Source organism: Rhinolophus sinicus, chromosome 1 (assembly GCF_057876585.1).
Source record: "Rhinolophus sinicus isolate RSI-liver-muscle chromosome 1, RSI-T2T, whole genome shotgun sequence".
In the NCBI taxonomy this organism is placed as follows: Eukaryota; Metazoa; Chordata; class Mammalia; order Chiroptera; family Rhinolophidae; genus Rhinolophus; species Rhinolophus sinicus.
The window spans coordinates 181225368-181251215 of NC_142501.1; the positions used below are offsets into that span (position 1 = coordinate 181225368).

A 25848-nucleotide genomic window follows, 5' to 3' on the forward strand; every position below is an offset into this window, starting at 1 on the left:
AAAAAAACGGTTTAATAAGTTCAGGAAGTATTTGTCATTGAAAGTACACTTTTCAATTTCAGGAGAATTGCTTTTAAAATTAAGATTTTAAAAGATTACGTTAATTTTAATGAGTAGTTATGATCAATCAAGCATTTTAAAAGTAAAGATAATAGCCCACATTTTGTGATTACGCAAACATCTTTCATTTAGAATTTAAAAAAAAATCAACATTAAAATTATTAGAAAGATTTAGTATGTTCTTACCTGGACTGTAGCTTTGGGCATCCACGATAGAGCAATAAATATTTTCTCCTTAAAATTAAAACCAGCAAAAGACATCAGTGAAAATGTAAAACAAATTCGAACCAATAATGCCAGACACACGGTAGCAACAGAAACGCCTAACAACAGATAAAAACAAACATAAATAACAAAATACTTGGGAAGAAGGGGTTCCTTATGTCCGAAGCTATGACTTGTAAAAGTGTTGAAAACATTTTAAGGCTATTGCCTCTTTGTGCCTTTATTTTTTAAAGTAAAAATAACAATCATTAAAAAATACAAATATGATTGAAGCCTCTATGTAAAGTGCAAGAGATTATCTGATGGTGGTGGTATCATGGAAAATAAGATAGATTACATTTATTTAATTCTGAGTTAACAGACTTTGAACTTTTACTATAAATGAAAGCATTCAAACGAGGCTCATGGTATCTCACATTTCCCCTCAGAAAAGAATTCTAATCTCCATTTCCTCAGGTCACTCAGGGAAGATACAAAGAGCAAACAAGAAGAGCAAATGTGTGTTACTGTCTCAACATGAGTTTCTGAAGAAGATCCTTGTAGCATTCAAAGACACATTGTAAGTAAAAATAAAAGTTATTCATAGATTCCTTAAATATTTTCAAATCTTGTATTTTTTGTGCCTCTAATCATTCTTACCAATAGCATTTGATTTAAGAGATGCAACAGATACTTCCAGTCCAACCAAACCAAAAAGAAGGGGTTGAAAAATATCCCATACAGATGACATAATTTTTTGGACTCTAATCTGTAGAAAAAAGTAACACATTTTTAGTTTCTGTGGCACATAAAAATAACTACATTTCAGAAATTTAAAGTCTCTCTTAATAAATAAACTTAAGATAGTTTATTTATAGGAGAAATGTTAAAACAGTAAAAATTGAGTTGATCAATTCTAACACTTAGGTAAAATTTGATCAAAAGAAATTTACAAAGCTATAAAATATAAATATTTGGTAATTTTGTCACGGAACAAGTAAGGTCTTTGGAGCTCCAGACATGTTCTGATGGTTCAGCAAGAGGTCCAGCTTTTGTTTGTAAGGTAGCAGAACAGAGACAGAACTACATCATGCTAATGAGAACATACTCAAGATCAGGCAAACATTTCAGCTCTCAAAAGGGTGTGGGGAAGGCAGTCTTCACTAACAATTATCCTAGAACCCAATCCCATGGAAATGAATCCTGATATGTCCTAAATTACTAGGAAATATTTCTGGGAATCTGTTAGGCCTGTTTTGAAAGGACCCATGTTGAAAACTTCAGTTATTTTTTCCTTAAAACCAAACAAAACAGAAACAGACTCATAGATATGGAGAACAAACTGACGGTTGCCCGAAAGGGTGAAGGGTTGGGGAGCTGGGTGAAAAGGTGAAGGGATTAAGAAGTACAAATTGGAAGTTACAAAATAGTCATTGGATGTAAAGTAAAGCACAAAGAATATAGTCAATTATGTTGCAACAACTACGTATTGTGTCAGGTGGGTACTGGACTAATGGGAAGGATCACTGCACAATTATATAGACGTTTAACCACTATACTGTATACCTGGAACTAATAATAAAATAATATTAAATGTCAACTGTAACTGAAAAAAAAATTAAAACAAACAAACCAAAAACACGTAATAGATTCTTATTTGATTGACAGCCGGCTTCCCTTTCTGGGAACAAATTTCTCCCAGTACTACTTCCCCAGTGATGTGGTTACAACAAAGACCCCTGTGACCTAACAGTGTTCTGACTCTTTTCTAGGAACTTGGGCGAAGCGATTTTAGACTACCTTCATGACTATTCCCCTAATGTCTGAGTTTTCCGATGGCTATTTATAAAAGTAAAGTCTAAAAGAGAAAGAAAGAATGAAAAAAAAAACAATTATTACTCTTCCTTGTTTATAGCACAGTATCCTATTTGTTACTTTTAATCTTTAAAGTCTATTTTTTTCTGTCTGATTTCCTGTATCATAAAAAAAAAGAATTGTAGTGGGTTTCTTTTAATTTATCTAATTGTAATTTATTATTAACCATTTGATTTCTTTTATAACTTTATTGGAATACTAAACAAAATGCCAGCATGATTTTTTTGGTAGGGAACTTCTCAGGCTGATTCTAAAATTTAAGAAAGACTATGAGCAGGAACAGCCAAGAAATACTTTAAAAATAAGTATAATAAGAGGCAATATTCTATATTAGATTTTGCAACATACAACTATGATTTATAATTTAAAATAGATTTAAAACAGAGTGGTAGTGGCATAGGAACAGATAAGTAGGATTAAACAGATTCCAGAAATGAACTTAGACATATGTGAGTTTGGATCATATTAAAAAAGGCATTTAAAGATCACTGAATGATTCATGGATTAGTCAAAAAATAATTTGGCAATAACTGACCATCCAATGTTTACCTTTATGTGTATATATCTATTATATGTATTTATATATGTATGTTTATGAATACATGTATATGAGGTGTGATCAACAAATATGGTGAATGTTTGAATAAAAAAACTTTATTACAGTAAAAGGCACATTGCCATCAATCCTCCTCAAAATACTCTCCCTTGCTTGGAAAACACTTATCCCATCGTTCTTACTACTTTCTGAAGCAGTTCTGGAAGTCCTCTATTTGTGAGTGTCTTTACTTTATCCTGCATCGTGACAATGCTCTGTGTCACACATCGCTTCTGGTACAGCAATTTCTGTCAAATAAAAACAATACGGTGTGTCTTCAATCTACCTTGTTCACTGGATCTGTCATTGTGTGAGGTTCTTCCCCAAAGTCAAAATGACCATGAAAGGAAAATGTTTTGAATTGATTCAGCACATTGAGGCAGCCACGACAGCGTAACTACATAAAGACAATCATGAAAGTGGATTTCCAGAACTGCTTCAGAAAGTGGCAAGAATGAGGGAACAGCGTGTTAGAAGAGAGGGGAAATATTTGAGGGGGATTAATGGCAATGTGTCTTTTACTGTAATAATTTTTTTTAAATGTAGACATTTACCGTATTTTTGATCACACCTTGTATAAACACACACGTACATCCTTATCTCACAGCATTCATAAAAACAAATTCCAGATGGATCAAAGAACTAAATGCAAAAACAAACAAAAACTACCAAAGTATTAGATGATAATATAGAAGATATTATAATATTTATAATCTTATCATCTTGAATGAAGAAATCCTTCTTAAATAAGATACTGAATCAAAAAGGAAAAACTGATAGGTTTGACTATAGGAAATATTACTTCCATACAAAAGACATTATAAATAAAATTATTACAATACTATTGACTATATTCCCTGTACATTACATCTCTGACTTATTTATTTTATAACTGGAAGTTTGTACCTCTTATTTCCCTCTGGCAACCATCAGTTTGTCCTCTGTATCTATGAGTCTGCTTTTGTTTTTTAGATTACACAGATAAGTGAAATCATACAGTGTCTATTCTTCTTTGTCTAACTTATTTACTTTTGGGTAGTACCCTCTATGTCCATCCATGTTGTCACAAATGGCAAGATTTCATTCTTTTTTATGGCTGAGTAATATTCCACAATGTTATACAGTTTCTTATCCATCAGAGTGTAAAAAAAATAGAACTAGTGATGATATCCAGGGTTGTTGATGGTTTGAGGTATTAGGGACTCTTCTACATTGCTGGTAATAAATAGTGTAACTAAACAGTGTAATTAAATAAATCTTTTAAAAGGATAATTTGGCAGTACCCATCAAAATAGAAACATACCATTTCTAAATCCAGCAATTCCACTTCCAGGAATATATTCCTACTTGGACTTTGCAAAAAGACACATAAACAGGACTGTTCATGGCAGCATTATTTGTAATAATAAAAAAAATGGAAGTGATCTAAATGTCTACAAATACAGGAGTGATTAGAGGAAATGATTATTTCTGGGAAGGGGGTTGTTATTTGGGAGTGGTGGGGAAAAGGAGTCTTTTACATAGTATTCCAAATGTGAATCTTCTGTATTATTTTAATCTTTTATGAGTGTGTTTTCAAGTATTAACTGCATAAAATTATAATGAATAAAATAAGTGAATAAAAGTTATATAATCATATTGTATAAACTTGGAGAGGAAAAAAAGGCCTGATGTGATAACTCAACTCCTGATTGCATTTTAGTGTATGTCCTGGTCCTTTTCCTAAATACTTTATTTCCTTTATTGATTTGTATACTTCCTTGAAGACATAAACTTCTGGAATATCTTCTAACTAGAACAAGGAAGTTTCCTAAATGTCTGCTGTAGATGTAAAAAATGCAGTTATTTTATCTAAAAAATGGTGTGTTAAAAATATTCACCTTTTCTTTGGACCACTTCATCCCTCCGATGAAAGTCAACACTAGTGTACATAATCCTCCAGCTGCATGTTTACCTAAATGATGGCTGCCTAAGACAGCAGAAACACACATACTCAAAACAAGGAATGTTCTCTTCAATGGAATGTTTGTCTAGAATTAGATAAATATTTATAAATTAATTTACATTACACAGATAACAATATTTACGTTATCTATCATTTATCATTGACCCTTTGAGACCACGTCTCTATACGTTACATTAAATAATGTCTAGAACTTTGACTTGCTTCACTCACTGAATATTTTAGTAGACTTGATACCAAGTGACAAAATTTGTAATCATTAAGTTTCATCTTCTGCCACATCTCTGATACTAATGTCAGTAAAGTGGTTCTAATACACGGTGAAGAAGGAAATAAGAGACCCATATAACCTGCAGCTCCATATAACATATCCAATGAATTCTTAAAAATAAATTTCTGAATATTTCTTTAGCTAAAACAGCTAATTGTTATAGACAAATCAAGATGGAAATTACAGAAATACAAGAATAATAGCACATACCTCAGGGCAGGAAAGGGTTAAGTTTAATAGTATTGCCTTAGTCAAAGGGAGTGGGAGTGAATTTTACTCAGGAAACACGCAGAGATAAATGGGAATCTATCTCTCCCAAAATGTTTAAGGGAAAATGTGAGATAAAAAAAATTAGGAAAAACTGTCAGAAGTCAATAGACAATTTAGTGAAGAAAGGGGTGGGGTGGAATGGAGAAGGTACTCTGAATTAAGTACATTTTTCTAATATTTTTAATTTGCCAAATCAGGAAGCAGAGATTTCACTCAAGGCCATTGACCTATATCAATCACAACTGTCCTCAGTTTTATGCAGAGTAGGCACTGGGGCTACTTTTGGGGAAAGAGAATTAAATATTAAATTTAATATTTCATGGATCTTCTAAAAGTTCAAATTTTTGAAAGAAATGTCCAATACTATACTTTTAAAAACTGATTAATTTTTTATTTACCTGATCTCTACTTGGAAAATACTGAACAAAAATTCCCAAAACAGTTCCTACAATCACACCGATAATTACATCCCGAAAAGAGGCAATGATGTTTCTAAGTATATCACCTGTAAGGGCACACAATAAGGAAAACATTTCATAGAGAAATATTTTTATATACCCAACACATCAGAAAATCAAACCTAGGTGATTAATGAAGAAAGGTATTTATTTTATAGAATATACAAAAAAATGGACCTTTAATATTAATAAATGTGAAAACATATGCAGATCTATTTGATAAATTAAATATGTACTCTTAAATAATTTTTCCCCCTTTCTCCCACCTCCCCCTGCCACTCCAGTTCAAGCCGTTATTTATCAGTCTAGTTGTGCAGGACACAGCTCCCTGGCCCATGCTGGTATTATGAGCCTTGCGCACCCCCGACTCAGACACTTGGTAGCCAGTTGTGGTTGCCGATCGTCCATCCGCTGCTCACAGCAGCTCATGGCAGCTCACGCCAACCTCTGGCTCTCACGGCAGCCTGGTTCCAGGGAGAACTGTTGTTCACAATCTTAGCTGTAGAGGGTGCAGCTCACTGGCCCATGTGGGAATCGAACTGGCGACTTTGGCATTAGGAGCAGGGCGCTCCAACCACCTGAGCCACTGGGCTGGCCCTCTTAAATAATTTGATACATACACTCCAACTCAAAAGTGTTTATTGAACAAATAGGCCAGAAAACAAAGACATAATAAGCTATGAGCTCCCCTTACATACTCCACCTAAAAGACCAGGTGAGATAGAATGGACAGATTGACAAAGGAGCACCTTTAGCACCTTGCAAATGGGTGGTATTGTTTCTTCTCTGAACAAAGAAACAAATAATTTAAACATAATTATGACAAAGAAATAAATAATTTAAGCATAAAAAGAACAATTTAACAACAACATGAAGAAAAGATTTATGCCAGGCTCAATCCTAGGAATATTCAAGGCCCAATTAAATTTCCAATATATTTTAAGTATCTCTATCTGAAATTTATTGTAATAAGTTTAAAAACATGATCCTGAGTCACAAAAAGTTCAGTTATGCTTTGTGTGTTTAGCTCAATAAGGTATATATATTATATGTAATATATATTTCAAACACATATATAAGAAATATTTCTCCATTAGAAATAATATAAATGGAGGATGACAATAGCAATATGGTGGAATAGAAAGCCCCAGAACCTCAATCCCCCACAGAGACAGCAACTTAACAATATACATTCTAAAAGCCTTTATCAAACTCCATAAGCCAATTAAGAAATTGCAGGAAGAGAAAAGCAACTCATTATGTACAAGGGAACTCCCAAAAGATTACCAGAAACCTTACAGCCAGAAGTGGGTGGGATAATATATTCAAAGTGGTGAAAAAAAACTGCCAACCAGGAATATTATTCCACAAAATTGTCCTTCAAAATGAAGGAGAATTAAGACTTCCCCAGATAAATGAAAGCTAAGGGAATTCATTACCACCAGACCTGCCTTACAAAAGAAATACTAAGAGGAATTCTTCAAGAGGAAATAAAAGGACGTTGGACAGCAACACAAAAACATGTAACTATAAATCTTTGGTAAAAGTAAATATATAAATGAATTAAGAAACCTGTAATACTGCAATGGTGGTGAGTAAATCACTTTTTATTCTGTTACAGAGTTTAAGATAAAAGCATAAAAATAACTATAACTATAAACTATGTAAATTGATAGATATACTATAAAAAGATAAAACTTGAGACATTAATAACATAAAGTGAGGAGGGTGAGATGTTAAGGAGTAGAGTTTTCGTATGCAATTGAAGTTATCACTTTAAAAGCGATTATTATAAGGATGAAAAAAGATATTCCATGCAAATGGTAACCAAAAGAGAATAAGGATGGTCATACTTATATTACACAAAACAGACTTTAAGTCAAATACTGTCAAAAGAAATACTGAAGGACATTCTGTAACGATAAAAGGGCCAATTGACCTGGAAGATAAGTTTAGATCTCAATATTTATCATATTGTAAGGTATGCGTATTGAAGATCTAATGTATAAAACAAAACTTTTTAAAAAGTTCTTAAAATTTTAAGTGACAATTTAATAGTCATGGGAGGAAAGAGGATTTTCTGAGCTTGCACCTACTTGGTTTTTCACTTTTTCTGTTCCCCTTAAATTAGGTTTGCTCTCTTGTAGCATGGTCCCATAGCATCCTATACTATGTAATGTTCATTACATTTGTAAGTATTTGTTTAAATAAACTCTTTGAGAACATGGGCCACATGGTCTTTTCTGTCTGTTGTGCTGAGAGGCAGTAGAGTAGTCCTTACAAGTGTGGGGTCAGACTGCCAGGTTTGTATCTTAGCTCCCCTACTTATTGGATCTATGACTTTGAGCAAGTTACTTAACCTGTGTTCCTGTTTCCTTATCTGTAAAATGAGCATAGCACTATTGTGACTATTAAATGAGTGGAAACATCTAGGGACTTAGAGCAAGTACCAAGCAATTACTCAATAAAAGCTAACACTGTTGTTCACTGTTTTTCCAGAGTTTGGCACAGTAGCTGGCACAATGGAAGAGGAGCACAAATATATTTTTTGAAAGAATGACTGATACCAGTCACAAAGGAAAAGACTACCAGATTTGACAATAAAAAATTCAGAACTTCTGAATGGCAAAAAGAGATAAAGTTAAAAGTCAAATTACAGGGGACAGCTGGTTGGCTCAGTGGGTTAGAGTGCAGTGCTCATAACTCCAGGGTCACTGGTTTGATTCCCACATGGGCCAGTGAGTTGTGCTCTCCACAACTAGAGTGAAAACAATGATTTGACTTGGAGCTGGATGGGTCCTCGAAAAACACAGTTCCCCAATGTTCTCCAATAAAAATAAAAAAAACAACAACAAATTACAAATGGGGAAAACTAAAGAATATATAACAAAGGGTTATTATTCTTAATTTTATAAAGAATCGAAAAGAACAAATCAAAAAGAACAAAAGATGAACACATCTATAAAATATAGGCAAAAGATTTTAAGAAAAGCAATTTATGAAACATACCAAAATGCCAATGGCCAATAAACATGAACATCTGTTTAACATCACTAGTAGTCAAAGTACTCCATTTAAAGAGGCCTCACTTTTCACCTATCAACTTAGCAAAGGTAAAAAAAGATGAGTAATACCGCATTTTGAAAGGGTAAAGAGAAAGTGACAAGCTTGTGCAGCATGGTAGGACAAGATATTGAGGCAATATATTTCAAAAATCTTATACCTCTATATAATTAAGAAATTATTAAGTTCAGGTACAACTATTTAGCTATAAGATGTTCAACCAAATATTATTTTATTAATAAATATTGGAGTCAACTTCAGTTTTCAACAAGTAATTATGATGCAGCCAACTGAATACTATGCAACTATTAAAAACATAGAAATATATTTACTGAAGAGAAACATGTTTGCAATATACAGGTAAGTGCAAAACAGCTCAGGTTACAGGAAAGTATGGTCAATGTCAATGTTTGATAATTTTATAAGAATATTGGGAGCAGAAAGAAAAAGACAGTAAGAGAGAGAGAAAGAGAGATATAGATAGATGGATGGATAGATAGATAGACAGACAGACAGACAGACAGACAGACAGACAGATAGATAGATAAAGTGTAGGTGGATTTACATCAAAAGATTCAGAATTATTATTCCTGGGGTATGACTATTGCAGATTTTATTTTTATCTTTCCCCCTTTTCCTTCTTTTTTATTCATATGTTATGATTTTAAGAGAAACCTGTATATATATAATTAAAAAATATTTTGGTTCTTCAATACCACAGAAGACAGAATTTCAAATACTGCACATAACTAAAGCATTACTAAATGTGGAAATGTTTACTTTCATAATTTCTGTAGAGTGATATTCAAGACCAAATATGAGGTCGGACAATTAAGTTCGTGAACTCATCCTAGAAGAAGTACTACATACCTCATGGCTGAATATCACTGTGGTCACTTTCAAAGTACTCCCCTTGGGAAACTATGCACCAATGCCAGCACCTAGTTCTCCCTTCAAAGCAATTTTGGAACTCTTTTTCTGGAATGGCCATCAGAGCTGTCATCCTATTACCCTTGATGTCCTGAATGTCATCAAACTGTCTTCCTTTCAATATTTCCTTTATTTTCAGGTAAAGGAAGAAATCACTTGGGGCCAGATCAGGTGAGTAGGGAGGGTGTCCCAACACAGTTATCTGTTTACTGGCTAAAAACTCCCTCACAGACAGTGCTGTGTGAGCTGGTGCATTGTTGTGATGCAGGAGCCATGAATTGTTGGCGAAAAGTTCAGGTTGTCTAACTTTTTCATGCAGCCTTTTCAGCACTTCCAAATAGTAAACTTGGTTAACTGTTTGTCCATTTGGTACAAATTCAAAATAAATAATCCCTCCGATATCAAAAAGAAGGTTAGCAACATCGTTGCAACAAGTTCGCGAACTTAATTGTCAGACCCGGTATCCCCTTGGAAGTCAGCACTGGCGCAGGATCCTGACCCTCCAAAATGGCACACAGTTGTCCATGTTCTACATATCTAAGTTGTCTTAATAGAGCAACCAGTTATTTATAATGATAGCCAAAAGGTATAGTTCAAAAATATCTATTAAATATATTAGCAGTACTAATAAGATTGCTGCTTAAAATTTTCTATTGAAAACTGTGATAAAATTCCAAAGCAACATGAGCAGATAAATGGTAATATGGGCTATCAAATTAATTGAAATATATGGTTATTAAAATGAAATCATTTTTGTTTAGTAATGGTTTTGTCACCCATTGAAATGTGCTTCCTGGTCTAGAATGAGATTTCTACGAAGAATAAAAAGATGTTAAATGTAAAAAAGTCCTGGTTAATAAATGGAGAACTAAAGCCAGAAAGCTTATTAAAAGAACTAACAACGAAAATATAGCAATGAATGATATGGCAGTGGTTATATTTTCTCATTTACCTGTGGAGAAGACTATGCTGAAGCATGTGTTGAATCCAGTGATAGCCAGGATGTCATCCAAACTGCTAGCAGCTATTAGTAAGGTTGGGATGCCTTTCTCAATACCATATCCATTGTCTTGCAAAACTAGCATGGAAGGGACAACAACAGCAGGAGAGACAGCACCTAGTACAAAACTGAGAGAAACACTGTGAAAACCAATTCTAAAACATCGCTTTAACAAAACAGCGTTTTATATGGAAATTTACAACAAATATATTAACCTTTACAACAACTTAAAGTTTGAAAATTCTGCTTTTGAGTTAATGTCATTTAATGGTGGTAAAATTTCCCATTCATCCAGCCCCTGGGAAATACCATTCTACTTTCTGTTACCGTGATTTTGATTAAATAAATATATCTTTGGAATCACGCAGTTTTTGTCCTGGCTTATTTCACTCAGCATAATGTCATCAAGGTTCATCCATGTTGTAGAATGTGACAGGATTTCCTTTTTTATAGCTGAATAATATTCTATTATATGTATATACCACATTTTCTCTACCTACTTATCTGTCAATAGATATTTGGGCTGCTTCTACCTTTTGGCTATTGTGAATAATGCTGCAACATGGGTGTGCAAATATCTTTTTGAAATTCTGTTTTCAATTATTTTGGATATATACCCAGAAGCAGAATTACTGATTTTATGGTAATTCTATTTTTGGTTTTTTGAAGGACCTTCAAACTGTTTCCCACATTTTATTAATAACAGCAGTGTACAAGGGTTCCAATTTATCCATATCTGTGTAAACACTTGTTATTTTCTAGGTTTTTTTTTCTTTTCTTTTTTAATAGTGACCATCCTGATGGGTATGATTTACATTTCTCTAATTATTACAGATGTTGAGCACTTTCATACATAAGCTCGTTGGCCATTTGCATATCTTCTTTGGGGAAAAATCTATTCAATTCCTTTACCATTATTTACTCAGGTTTTTTTTTTGTTGTTGTTGTTGAGTTGTCGGAATTCTTTATATGTTCTGAATACTGATCTTTTTTCAGATATATGTTTTGCAATTATCTTCTCCCATTTTGTGGTGCCTTTTGACTTTGTGTTTCCTTTGCTGTACGGAAGTTTTAAAGTTTTATGTAGTCCCATCTACCTATTTTCACTTTTTCTACCTGTGCTTTTAGTGTCTTATCCAAGAAATCATTGCAAAATTCAGTGTCATGAAGCTTATACATGTGGTTTGCTGGATACAGTATTCTTGGTTTATATTTTTTTTCTTTCAGCATTTTGAAAATATGAATCCTAGTCCATTCTGGTCTGCAAGGTTTCTGCTGAGATATCCAATTACCTTATTATGGAGCTCTTGCTTTTAAGATTCTCTCTTTCTATGACTTTTGACAGCTTGAGTATAGTGTACCTTGGTGTAGGTGTCTTTGGTTTATACTAGTGGGAGTTCTTTGAGCTTCTTGAATTTGTATGTTCATTTCCTTTCTCAAATTTGGAAGTTTTGGCCATTATTTCTTCAAATAGGCTTCATGAGCATTTATCTCTTTCTTCCACTACTAGAACTCCCATAATGTGTAGCTTGGTCTGTCTAAGGGTATCCCATTACTCCCTTAGGATCTCTTCACTTTCCTTTTTCTTTTTGCTCCACTGACTTGATTTCAAATGACCTGTCTTCAAGTTCATGGATGCTTTCTTCTGATTGATACAGTCTGTCATTGATCCCTTTTTCAATTTTGGTATTGTAAACAGCAGCTCAAGCTGCTCAATTTTGTTCTTTTTATAGTTTCTATATCTTTGTTGGTATTCTCATTTTGTTCATGCATCATTTTCCTGATTTCTTTTAGATGTCCGTGTTCTCTTTTAGCTCACTGAACATTTTTATGATGGTTACTTTGATTATTTGTTTGGTAATTCATACATTTCAATTTGTTTAGAGTTGGTTTCTGGAGTTTTATTTTGTTCCTTTGAGCCATGATTCTCTGATTCTTCGTTGCCTTGTTATCTTTTGTTGAAATTTGCATATCTGAAAAAACAGTTACTTCTCCCAGTCTTTATGGACTATCTTCACTAGGGAGAGGTCTTCACCAATCAGTCCAGCTAGAGATTCTGGGGGCCTCGCAAGCCTTTCTGGGATATGTCTTCTCTGGGCTTGGATGTGTTATCTCCAGCTGAAGAGTTTTGCCTTTTTCTACTAGGGAGCATCCCCAGGTGTCTATCTGCAGTACTGAAATATCTCTGGAGTTGTAGCAACCCACTTGCTTTGTTTTTGTTTTCAGGGGACCTCAAGCATCTAAAGTGTGCCAATCTCTTTCCTGTCAGCAATCCAAGTCAGGTGAGACAAAAACCAGCACCTTGGGAAGCCCCTCAAAAGGCCAGAATTTAGGACACATGTTCCATGTTTTCCTTTTCCTCCTGAGGGAGAAGCCACAAGTTAGGAGTTTTCTCTCAATTGCCCCTTGTTTTTCATGAAGGAGGGTGGGGTATGATGGGTAAGTACAATGAAATGTCCTAATTGCTCCAATATGAACTTGCACTTGGAGTGCTATAATCTTTCAAGTGGCTTCTGGCATCCTCACAAAGGTAATCTGGTCCTTATATTTTTAAGTCAGTTTCTCCATGGGGAAAGGAGAGCCTGGGGCTTCATATTCTGGCATCTTGTTGACATTACTCCTCTGCTTGGTAAGATTTTCAAAAGCTCCTCAGTTGATTTTAATGTATAGCGAATTTGGGAACCATTGACTTTCCCCACATTCCTATCTGGCTTCCTTCACTCAGAGGTTTCTACTGAGAGCTCCCTCAATAAATCACTTGCATAAGAATCTTAATATCACCCTCAGCTTCAAAGGTACTTTGCTTGGTAGCATGATTGGCCTATTCCCTGAAAGAAGGCAACAGTAAATGGATAAAGCAATCAGAAGTTAATAGGAAGCTTCAAATACAAAATGAACACCCATTAAAGTGTCATCAAATATATGGGGAAAGCCAGCAATTTGAATTGAGGCACCACGTTCATTAAGTGGAAAAATTTACACCTAAGATACACACACACACACACATACACACACACACACACACACACACACACACACTGCCAAAAAAATGTATACATTTTAAGAAAAGAAAAAACTGCATTAAAATTGTAATACTCAATATATACTGATAACAAAAGATGCATACAAGTCACATTCGACTTCTGCAATTACAAGAGGTGCTCAAAGTGGTTACCATCAGCGTCCAGACACTTCTGATTACAGCAAACTACTGCTTGAGCAACGCTGACCAGTGTCCACTTGTATCGCTGCACATGCCATTTAAATCTCTTCACACAATATCATGTGTCTCAAACTTACCACGAATGCACGCAATTGTTAGGCGTGTTGGAGGTTCTGTTGCACACTCATGCCCCTATTGTTGTTGTACTTCCACAATGTTCTCGAATTTCAAATACCACTTCAAAATAGTCTTGAGGTCCTTGAAGGACAACCATGTTTCCGCCATTTTCTTTATCCTGGCTGTCGCATGGTGATGCTAGTATTCATTTGATTAATGCCATCTTTTGAGTGAACATCATACTACACATTGCTATCATAATTCAATTTAACTTTGAAAAGTAATACATTGATAACATTTCTTAAAATCTGTATACATTCTTTTGGCATCCCCGGTACATATAAGAGGTGTGATAAAAAAATACAGGCAATGCTGCTGCCGAGTGCCATCCAACGGAAAGGCAGGATATTCAATACGGGAAGTGGTGTGTCGAACCTTAGTAACAGTGTGTGACAAGTTTCAACTTGTTCAGTGCAGTCACTTGGGTGTGAGCTATGGTTGAGAGAAGGTATGTTTTAATGTGTACTGTAAATCATGGATCACGAACAATGCATCAACATGAAGTGGGCAAACAGTTTCATCCTCCATCATGACAATGCTCTGTGTCACACATTGCTTCTGGTATGGCAATTTCTGTCAAATAAAAACATTACTATGTGTCCTTATCCACCTTGTTAACTGGATCTGGCACGGTGCGACTTCTGGCTCTTCCCCAAAGTCAAAATGACCATGAAAGGTAAACGTTTTGAGTTGATTCAGGATATCAGACAGCCACGACAGCGCAACTAAAGACAGTTATGAAAGAGGACTTCCAGAATTGCTTTAGAAAGTAGCAAGAAAGATGGGATAAGTGTGTTCAAAGCTAGAGGGAGCATTTTGAGGGGGATAACGGCAATGTGTCTTTTACTGTAATATTTTTTTTAAATTTAAACATTCACTGTATGTTTTGATCACACTATATATATATGTGTGTGTGTATATATATATGTGTATATTTAACACATATGGATATTTAACAAGGATATTATATATGTATATATACATATATATATATATATATATATATATATATATATGTATGTATATGTATATATCAAAAAGAGAAACCAGAACATAACTTCAGAATAAGTGTAAATATCCTCAGAATCATGAAAGTATACTGTAACTGCCCATAACATTTTAACTATAGTTCTCAGAAATTAACAATCAATTGCCAAAATAAAAAAAAATAAATAGGTGCTATGAACATAGCTAAAGAATGAGTTAATAAGCCAGAGAACTGAGCAGAGAAAAAATTTCCCAGTGTATACTGCAAAAAGGCAAGCAGATGAAAATTATAAAGAATACTTAATAGTTTTAGAGGGGAAAGTAAAAAACGGAGATAAAAGAGAACTGAGGAGAGATAAAAGATGTGTCTAAAACATGGAAAAAAATTAGATACACAAACCTCTGAAAGATATTATACCAACTATTGAGTAGAACAAATTTCAAAAAGACACATCCAAGGACATTAAAGAATTGTTGTTAATTTAGTTAGAAAAATGCTCTTACATTTTAGAAATGCATAATGCAAATTATAGGGTAAAATATAATCTCTGTAATTTACTTTAAGATTCATTAGAGATTAAGTTTAAGTTAAGGGTATTTGAGTGTTCATTACATTATTCATATTCTTATGAACCAATAATTCTGCACCTAGTTATGTATCTATACAAAATTGTGTACATGTGTACCAAGAGTTATGTACAAGAATGTTTGTAAGAGCACATTAACAATAATGTGACCTCACATAGAAACAATGCAAAGTTCCACTGACAACAGAGTGAATAAATAAATTGTAGTATATTCATACAATAATATACACTAAGTCCTCACTTAACATCATTGATAGGTTCTTGGAACTGCGGTGAAACAACATATAGTGAAACCAATTTTATTATAAGCTAATTGATAAAAACAAGAGTTAAGCTCCTACAGTTATAACAAAATGATTTTGAATGAAACGACGTTATTTGAGGACCTGTGGTACTATACAAAAAAGAAAATGAACTACATTTACACACAATAATATGGGTGAATCTCAAACATAATATTGAGTGAAAGAGGTAGGCAAAAAAGAATATACTGTATGATTTCATTTATATAAAATATAACTACAGGCAAACTAAATCATAGTATTAGAAGTTAGTATAGTGGTTTTCTGTGGGAGGAGTAGAGAAGTAGTTAGGAAGGGGGCATTAGGGTACTTCTGGGGTTCTGGCATTGTTGTATTTCTTTATCTGCGTGACGGTTATATGAATATTCACCTTTTGATTCATCACCGAACTGTACATTCATGCACTTTACACTTTTCTGTATATGAGTTATACTTCAATAAAAAGTTTAACAATTCAAGGAGGGAGAAATGAATTCTGAATAGAGTGCCCAAAACAAAACAGGGAGAGACATATTAATATTTGACAAGGTAGAATTGAAGATAGATAAGCATTAAAATGAGTGAGAAGGTTATTTAACATTGATTTTTTAAAAACCAGCAGGAAGATATAATAATCATGGATTTTTGTGACCTAATAACTTAGCTTAGATATATACAGCAAGATATGCACAGATTTTATCAGATGTTAAGGTATTAGAAGAGAGGGATTAAGAATTCAAAATAAGCATAATAAACAAAGTAAAATCAAGATAATAGCAAAATAAATCAAAACCAGAAAACATAAAAAATGATAAGTTAAAATATTAGTGTAAAAATGTAGATCACAATAGTTGGAATAAACTAAAGAATGAATAGAGCTGAAGAATGAAGTAGTGAGTTGAAAGATAAGATTGAAGAACTTTTCCAAGAATTAGCAGAAAAGGATAAAAAATCAGAAAATGTAAACTAATAGGTAAGAGATATGATAATAGCAGATTTGCCAATATATAGATGATAAGAGCCTCAGAAAGATAAATATGTGAAAGTAGACAAGATGGTGTACTCAAAGAAATAATGGAAGATTCCCTTAAATAACGACAAAAGACCTTAGATTGAAAGGGTCACACAGTAGATGTAAGGAATAATCCATGTCTAAATAATTTATAGTAATATTTAACAAAATCAAAGAAAAAATTCTAAAAGCATCCAAAGAAAAAGATTATCTACAGAAAATAAGAGTTAGATTGACATCAGAATTTTCAATAGCAAGGCTAGATGCCGGAATAGTTTTTAAAAGTTCAAGGAAAATCATTTTGCATATTTTAAAATCAGCCAAATAGTTATTCAAATCTAAGGGTTTCATAATATTATGAAAATATTTGCAAGCACACAAGGCTTCAAAAGATATGTCACACAAAGACCCATGTTAACAATAATTTTTGGCAAAAGTATGTAAATAAGAGGAAAAATGAATCCAGAAGTTGCTGTAAGAAAGATACATACAAATTAAGGGTATTCAAACATGGTAGCTTCAATACTTATTTTTATTTTAAAAGGAAAGAAAGAAAACTGACATGAAAGAGAATTGATATTGATTATTAAGCTTGGATTAAAATGCTAGATGATATCAACATGAAGGGATTTGAGGCAGTAATACAATAATAATAATATGATATTAAACAGGGCAAAGATAGCATAAGAAAAAAAAACTATGGTTCAGTTTCACTTATACTCCCAAGTAAGTATGAGCAAATTGAATCTAACAGTTTATTGAAAGAATAAACAAGCTGCCCAAGTAGGTGAGTGAATGGATGGTTTTACATTAGGAAACTCTGCCAATATAATTCGTAACATTATCAGATTGAAAGGAAATAAACAATACTATATTTTATTTTTATTAAAAGGGAACTTCTTGATAAACAAGAAGTACAGGAAACTTTCCTTGATCTAACATTAAGAATTGACCACCACCCTACAGTAAAAATGATATTAATGGCAAAGTATTAGAAGCATTTTCATTAAAATTATTAAAAAGTTAGAATTGTCTCTTTTTTCCTACTACTAATATTCAACATTGACTGGATGTTCTATCAAACACAATAAAATAGAGATAAAAGTAGAAATACTGGTAAAGGAAGAGACAGAAGTTTAACTATTCAAAGACAGGATGTTTCTATAAGAGCTAATAAGAGCACTAATATGTACATTCAGCAAGGTAGCCATACACAAGATCAACTTTTAAAAATCAGAAGTATAACATCTGCTTACTTGCATGAAGGAATATAGGTTCTGGAGTTACCTTCCTGCTGAAAGCCCTTAGAAAACCAGAAAAAATGTAAGTAACAACTATTCTCAGACATTGGGTAACAGACAGGATAGGACAGTTACAAATAAGAAAAGGGAAACAAATGACGTAAACTTCACCATTACCCAGGCTTTCTGCTAGGGAGCAATTTCAAGGCTGTGGTGGAAAGAAACCGACCAAAGGCCAATGAACATGCCGAGTTGAGGAGAGAAGAATTTGGGGAAGCCAAGGCAGCTACAATTTTTACTACAGAGTGAGAGAGAGATGACAAAAAGAAAGTTCCAGAAATTTGCACAGGGGATCTCTGTGTCTTTGGTTGAACACCAAGAAGTGCAGGCATAGAGTAAAAACCCCCACAAGGCTGGACAAGCATAACTCCTGAAGAAAGATTATTGAGGAGCAGTTAAGATAGTAATTTCCAGAGCTCACAGAAGCCTGCTAAAACCTTTGAGTTCCCACCAGCTGGAGTAGAGATACCTTATCAAACACATAGGCCATTCAGTAAAGACAGAAGGGCCACACTTTTGAAAGAGACTAAATTAGCTCTACAGTAAGGCTACTCTACAAAACCCCTAAAAGATCTTAGAAACAAGCCTTGAAAGGATAGACTAATTCACAAATAATTTACGACTGCCATCTAGGACAAAGTCCAACACTCTAAAGGAAAAGAACAAAACCGAGAATTCAACAATGTAAAACCTATCAAGTCTAGCATCTGATCATTAGACATATGAAGAGGTGGGATAATCTCACCCATAACCAGCAGGGGGTCAGCTGGGGTGGGTGGGAAATCAGTCAATACAAACAGATACACAAATGACAGCAACGTTGGAAATGGCAGATCAGTATGTTAAAGCAGTTGTTATAAATATGTTCCATATGGTTAAGGATTTAAAGGACAGTGTGAACATAACGAGGGAAAAAAACGGAAGGTAGAATAAAGAACCAAATGGAACTTTTGGAAATAAGATACAATAGCTGATGGAAACAACCTAAGTGTCTATCAATGGATGAATGGATAAAGAAGATGTGGCATATATGTATGCAATGGAATAGTATTCAGCCAGGAGGAAAAAAGGAAATCCTGCCATTGTGACAACATGGATAGACCTTGAGAGCATTACATTAAGTGAAATAAGTCAGACAGAGAAAGACAAACACTTCATAATCTCATTAATATGTGGAATCTGAAAAAGCTGAACTCACAGAAACAAAGAGTACAATGTGGTTACTAGGGGCTGAAGGTGGTAGAAATGGCAAGATATTGGTCTAAAAAGTATAAACTCCCACTTATAAGATGATTATGATTTGGGGAATCTAATGTACAGCAGGGTGATTATAGTTAATAATACTGTATTATATACTTGAAAGTTGCTAAGAGAGTAGATCTTAACTGTTCTCACCACAAAAAAAGAAATGGAAATTATGTGACAAGATGGAGGTATTACCGTGTTTCCCTGAAAATAAGACCCAGCCAGACCATCAGCTCTAATGAGTCTTTTGGAGCAAAAATTAATGTAAGACCCAGTATTATATTATATTACATTACATTATATTATACTATATTATACCAGGTCTTATATTATATTATAGTATATTATACAAGACCCGGTCTTATATTAAAATAAGACTGGGTCTTATATTAATTTTTGCTCCAAAAGCTGCATTAGAGCTGATGGTCCGGCTATGTCTTATTTTCGGGGAAACATGGCAGCTAATGTATGTCGACAATCATTTTGCAATATATAAGTGTATCAAATCAACACACTGTACACCTTACACAATGTTATATGTCAATTATACCTCAAAGCTGGAAAAACAAACGTAAAAATGTATGATGGCTTATGACAATTAAAAAATACAATATCTGAATTGAAAATTTCACTGGCTAAGACTAACAGAAGGTTGAACACTACAGAAGAAAAGATGAATTAGTTTGAAGACATCATAATAGAATATATCCAAAATAAAACACAGAGAGTAACATGACTGAAAAAAAATTAATGGAGTATCAGGGAACTATACAAACTAATATCAAGCAGTTAACACATGTAATTATAGTTCTTGAAGAAGAAAAAAGAGAAGGGGGAATAATATATTTAGGAAATAATGGCTGAATATTTTCCAAATTTGATGAAAAACTGTAAAAACACAACCTGATACCACTACATACCTTGTAAAAATTGTGAAAATTTATACTACCAGTATTGGAGAAGATATGGATAGCCTGGAACTTCATACATTATTGGTGGGAATATAAAATATAACAATACGTTGGAAAATTGTTTGGCAGATTTTAGTAAAATTAAATATTATCTTACCATATGACCCAGAAAGTCTACTCCTAGATATTTCCCTAATAAATGAAAACTTATGTCCATACAAAGACTTGAATTCAAAAGGTCATAGCTTTACTTGCGAGAGCCCCAAACTGGAAACAATCCAAATATTCACCAACAAGTAAGTGATAAACAAGTAAGTTGATGGCATATTCATACAATGAAATAGTACTCTGCAATAAAATGGAATGAACTACTAGTCATAATATGGATACATTTCAAAAACAACTTGCTGACCAAAAGAAGCCAGAAACAAAAGAGTACATACTATATAATTCCATCTATTTAAAATTCTGAAAAAATATCTAATCTATTGTGACAGAAAATCGATTACGGTTTGCTTGGGGCCAGTATGGAATTGATTGGGGTGGGATATAAGAGAATTTGGGGAGGTAATGAAAATGTACTGCATCTCAGTTTTGCAAGTGGATACATGGGTATATAAATTTGTCAAAACTGATTGAAATGTTAATTAAAAATGGGTGCTGATTTTTGTATGTATATTATACCTCAGTGAAAGTGATTTTTAAAAATTAGTAGCTTTCTTACACATCTAAAAAAACTAATTAGAAAATATTATGAAAAATTACATCAACAACATCAATTAAAAAAAACAGAATACCTAAGAACAAAACTATGAAATAGTCTAGACCTTTATAAAAATCATAAATATTGTAGTACTTCAGATAACACATGAATAATTGGAGAGATGTTTCACATTTGTGGGTAAAAATCATCAATATTATAAGGTTGTCATCTCTCCCTCAAATTAATTTATAAATTCAGTGCTATGCCAATTAAAAATCTCTCAGGATTTTTCACTGAACTTGACAAGTTCATTCTAAAATTCATTTGGGAGAACAAGAGCTTAGAATGAAAAATCAAGTCAATGTAAAACCGACTTTTTATAAAGGTAAAATAGTTAAAACTGTGTAATAGTGACACAGAAATAGACAAAATAGATTGGAAGAAAATAGACTACAGTGTAGAAACAAATCTATGGGATCAATTACATGATAAAATTGACATCTGCAATCAGTGTGGGGGGGAGGACTTTTCCATAAATGGTAGTTGTTGAGACAACAACCTATTCATGTGGAAAATAATGTTGCAAGACCCCACACATAATAAATTCTAGCTATTTTAAAGAATTTAAAAAACTGAAGTTGAAAGTAGTAAGAATAAAATATTGAAGAATATACATTTGTGACCATGGGGTAAAAAGTACCTTTTGAGTGACTCATAGAAAGGCATTAACATAAAGAGAAACACTGTTAAATTTAATTATATTAAAAAGCCCTTTGGTATACCAAAAGCATACACCCCCTTACCCCCAGCCTTTATATATTTTTTATTTTTTTTTTATTTTCAAGGTTAAGTGAATGGCTTTACATATTGGCCTTTCTATCTGGTAGAAATCATAAAATACATTTTTCAGATTAAAAAGGTCATTATAAGCAAAGTTAAATATCTAGTAGTATACTGAGATAATATATTTAGTATAATACCTATAACAGACAAAGCAATGATATAATGAATAGGAAAGAAAAATAACTCAATAGGAAAATAGACAAAGGATATGAACAGGCTAGTAGTCACAGATAGGAGGTATGATTTATATAAAAATATACAAAATAATACTGTTTTCTCTGTGGAGATTTATTTAGAAGCCTGGGATGTTATTTTTAAAGGTCTAGAATGATATAAAACTCAAAAGTTTTCACTTTGGGTTGGAGTATGGGCACTAGGATTTGAAGGCATGGTCAAAAGCCTTTTTACTTTTATTTGTAAAGTTCTAATTTTTCAAAAGGAAAATACATTTGGGTATTTTGCAATAAAATTTAATTTAAAAGATTCATTGAATTTAGTAGAAAGTATGTAATAAGTGAAATTAGCTATAAATTTCATTGGAATAGGTAAGTGAAGGCAAAAGTTAAATGGATTGAAAAATGAATAGGAGTCAGGATCCAGAAGTAGATATTGTAGATTATTATTCTGAGGAAGTTGGATATGAAGAGACATGGATGGTAGAAAACAATAGATGGGACATTGGATTTGGGAAGAGTATTTGCTAGTTTTGTTATTGTTGTTGTTATAATATCTATACAAAATTTCTCTCATATACTATATGTATATATAATATGTACATGGAGTATATAAGGAAAAGGCCATTACATAGGTTAAAAATTACAATACAGGAGAGAAGGAATAAAGTTGAATTGATGAAGTGAACTATTTTGGCATTAAACATTTAGGGACTACACATGTTTATCAAGGATATAGGAGATTTAGAACATGGCTCTACTTGTGACCAACTGATTTTTACGGTTGGTTTTCTTTTTTTTTTTAAACCACTGTGAAAAGAATTTTAATGAGAAGTTTCTATATACAATATTCTGAATACATCCACATTTTCTTAAACCACACATCCTTAATCGAATATTTTCATAGGGAAAAATGAGAAAAAGTTACCCTAATAGAAATCCCCATTGCCAGGGAAAATTCATAAGGAAGTGGGAAATAACAGCAGCTGAACATGCCTCCATAAGGCATGGACCCATAGACAATCTTAAACAAACTCCCTTCAAATGCTTCAAAACCTGAAATATAAACACAGTCATATTTAGACAAACTTATAATGGTCAGAAAGAAAATTATTTAAGCAAATATTAAAATAAAGGTCTTTTTTTGAGTAATAAGGTTTTACTAAAGTAAATCTCCCCAGCTGTTCTACTAGGCTTGAAATATTAATACAGTCCATTTTAAATGTCATCATAGATTGGATTATAACCTATTTCATATTTTATAAAATATTATTATATTTTAATTATTAAAAGATCAATTTCTCTGTGATTAAATAACTAGTTATCTCTTCTTTAATCTTCCTAGTAAATAGTATAGTGAAACTATAGGTTTATCTCCATCATTTAATGTTTAGAGATGAACTGTGTGATTAACTTAATAATTATAAATAGAAAATATCAAAATGAGAAAAGAGAAAAATCACTTAAAAACTGCACAATTAACTAAAAAGAACTTTCAAATTTCCTCATTGGCTCAAATTTTCTACTGAAGAATATAATAAATTATCACTGTCTATAATTTTTATGCTTTTGAGATATTACCACTAAACTTATATACTTGCCACTTTTATTTGGGAAGCTGTTATATTCATGAATCTTTTAAAAATCCAAATAGAATTATGATCTCTAGATAGTAATATTTTAGGAAATATTGTAACTAAAAGATTAGCTTTTACAATACAAAGATAATCAGGAACATACTCTGTGGAAAAAAATTCATGAAACAAAAATAGTATTGAATGTCAACCATAAATATATATATATATATATATATATATATATATATATATATATATATATATGTCACAGGATGTAAATTATAGCATACGGAATATAGTCAGTGGTATTGTAACAGCTATATACAATGTCAGAGGGGTAGTAGATTGAGGGAGGGGGTTATCACTTTGTGAGTGGTGTAAATGTCTAACTATTACGTTGCTTTGTATACCTGAAACTAACAAAAAATAAAAATATATATTATTGAAATTCTTAATCTCTCCGAAAAAATATAACAAAACAGAAAAGGAGAAACCTTTTATGGGGTGACCGTATCCTTTGTTAACTGAAAAGTAAATAGTTCTCCATAGATAAGCCACAATTCCCAAATAACACAAAAGCTGTATAAGGGGAATTTAGCTCTATGCAAATTAAAGGCTATCTCGAACAGAGATTTTACATCACAGTGATTTCTCTTTATAACCAGTAATAATAATGACAAGAAAGAGAAATTAAGGCAACAATATTTCTGCAAAATTTTTGTTCATTATTTTAGTTTTGCTTAAAGACTCGAGTTGAAACAGCTATAAGAAAAATTCTTCATCTTCTTTTCTACCAGCTTCCAATATTTAAACTAACATTACTCAAGGTATAATTGGAAATCTACCTTTGGATCAAGTCCAAGCCCAGCTCGTATTAGGATAACAGTAAGGGCAATGTTTCTTAAAGTTGAAGACCACGTATTACTAATACGAACATGCTTACTGAGGAATGGAACATTCCTGATGGTAAAACCAGCTAGTAACATCCCTTAAAAAAATAAAAGAAAATGAATTATGTTTAATTCAGTTGATTCTTCCATGAGAGAAAACAGAAATGTTTAATTTCCCCTCTTCAAACACCCTATGTCTTTCATGACTTTGGTGAAGGGCAAGTTATATACAAGTAGAGGAGGCTGCACAAATAAAGAAATGGAGATATGAAATGACACAGCTCAATGGGGTACAAGTCATCCAGTGTTGTTAGAACATGAAGGGCAAGGATGGAAGTCAGATAATGGGCAGGAGGGGTCAGATTGTGAGTAGCTACCCCTACCGAGCACCCCTTCCTGCTCTGGAAGAGTAAGGCAAGTTTTAGGCAGTAAGTGACACAATGAGTATTGCATTTTTTATGCGATAGTCTTGGTGAATTAGATAGACATAAAACTGGAGGAGAGACCAATTAAAAGCCTCTGCCACAGTCCCTGGAATAGTTGGAAAGAAATAGCCTAAGATAGGACAAGAGCAATAGTCTTGGAGAGGAGAAAAAAGGTACAATGAATTCTTAAGAGGTACTGAAAGGGTGTTATAGACATAGAAAGGGTGTTAGAGATAATTTCTATTGACAGTGTACTGAATATTTGGATGTATTTAATACTTAGAAGATATGAGACACCTCTAATAGAAGTTCTTCCACCAATTTTCCTCTGTCCAGCTGGAGATTTGTGTAATAATGGTGATGAAGAAACACTGGTCAGGCAGATGGTGACTCCATGAATACACGTAGAATGTCAAAACAGTTTACTCAAAAACTATAAGGCTTTTTGGTGCCCTAATCACTAATATTTGGATCTTGTAATTGTATTTGAATTAGGTTATCTACAGAAAAACACAGTCTTTTCCAATTTTTTCCTTTTTTATAGTACATTTAAAATTAAGTAAAAATGTCCTATTAAATGATAACTCAATAAGAATCCCATATTGTAGAAATGTACACTTGAAACCTATCTAATTTTACTAACCAATGTCACCCCAATAAATTTAATAAAAAAGAATCCCATATTGAGTATATTTAAATTATTTAAAAATACATTCCAGAAAAAAATCTGTGCGTATATATAGAGAATAAATATTTCTATAAATGACTTATATATACATATATAGTACATATATATATCAAGAAGCTATATATAAATCATATTACATTGAAATATTTGTAAATTATAACTATTCCAACTAAAATATGTTCATAATTTACGTACA

General features: G+C 32.8%; 1 protein-coding gene across 9 annotated transcripts in view; it reads right to left on the reverse strand.

Annotated features, from left to right (window-relative positions):
- SLC9B1 (solute carrier family 9 member B1) overlaps window positions 1-25848 on the reverse strand; it is a 62430-nt gene that overhangs the window by 1556 nt on the left and 35026 nt on the right. For 5 of the 9 annotated variants that reach the window (XM_019738904.3, XM_088792246.1, XM_019738899.3 and 2 more), the window contains 7 exons: window positions 24495-24637; window positions 23001-23128; window positions 10642-10817; window positions 5637-5743; window positions 4615-4764; window positions 925-1033; window positions 247-383 (listed from right to left, as the gene is read on the reverse strand). In XM_019738904.3, coding sequence (XP_019594463.3) covers window positions 247-383; window positions 925-1033; window positions 4615-4764; window positions 5637-5743; window positions 10642-10817; window positions 23001-23128; window positions 24495-24637 — 950 coding nt within the window. The remainder of the gene's footprint in view (window positions 1-246; window positions 384-924; window positions 1034-4614; window positions 4765-5636; window positions 5744-10641; window positions 10818-23000; window positions 23129-24494; window positions 24638-25848) is intronic. The other 4 variants (XM_088792223.1, XM_088792251.1, XM_088792245.1 and 1 more) reach the window with 3 other exon arrangements.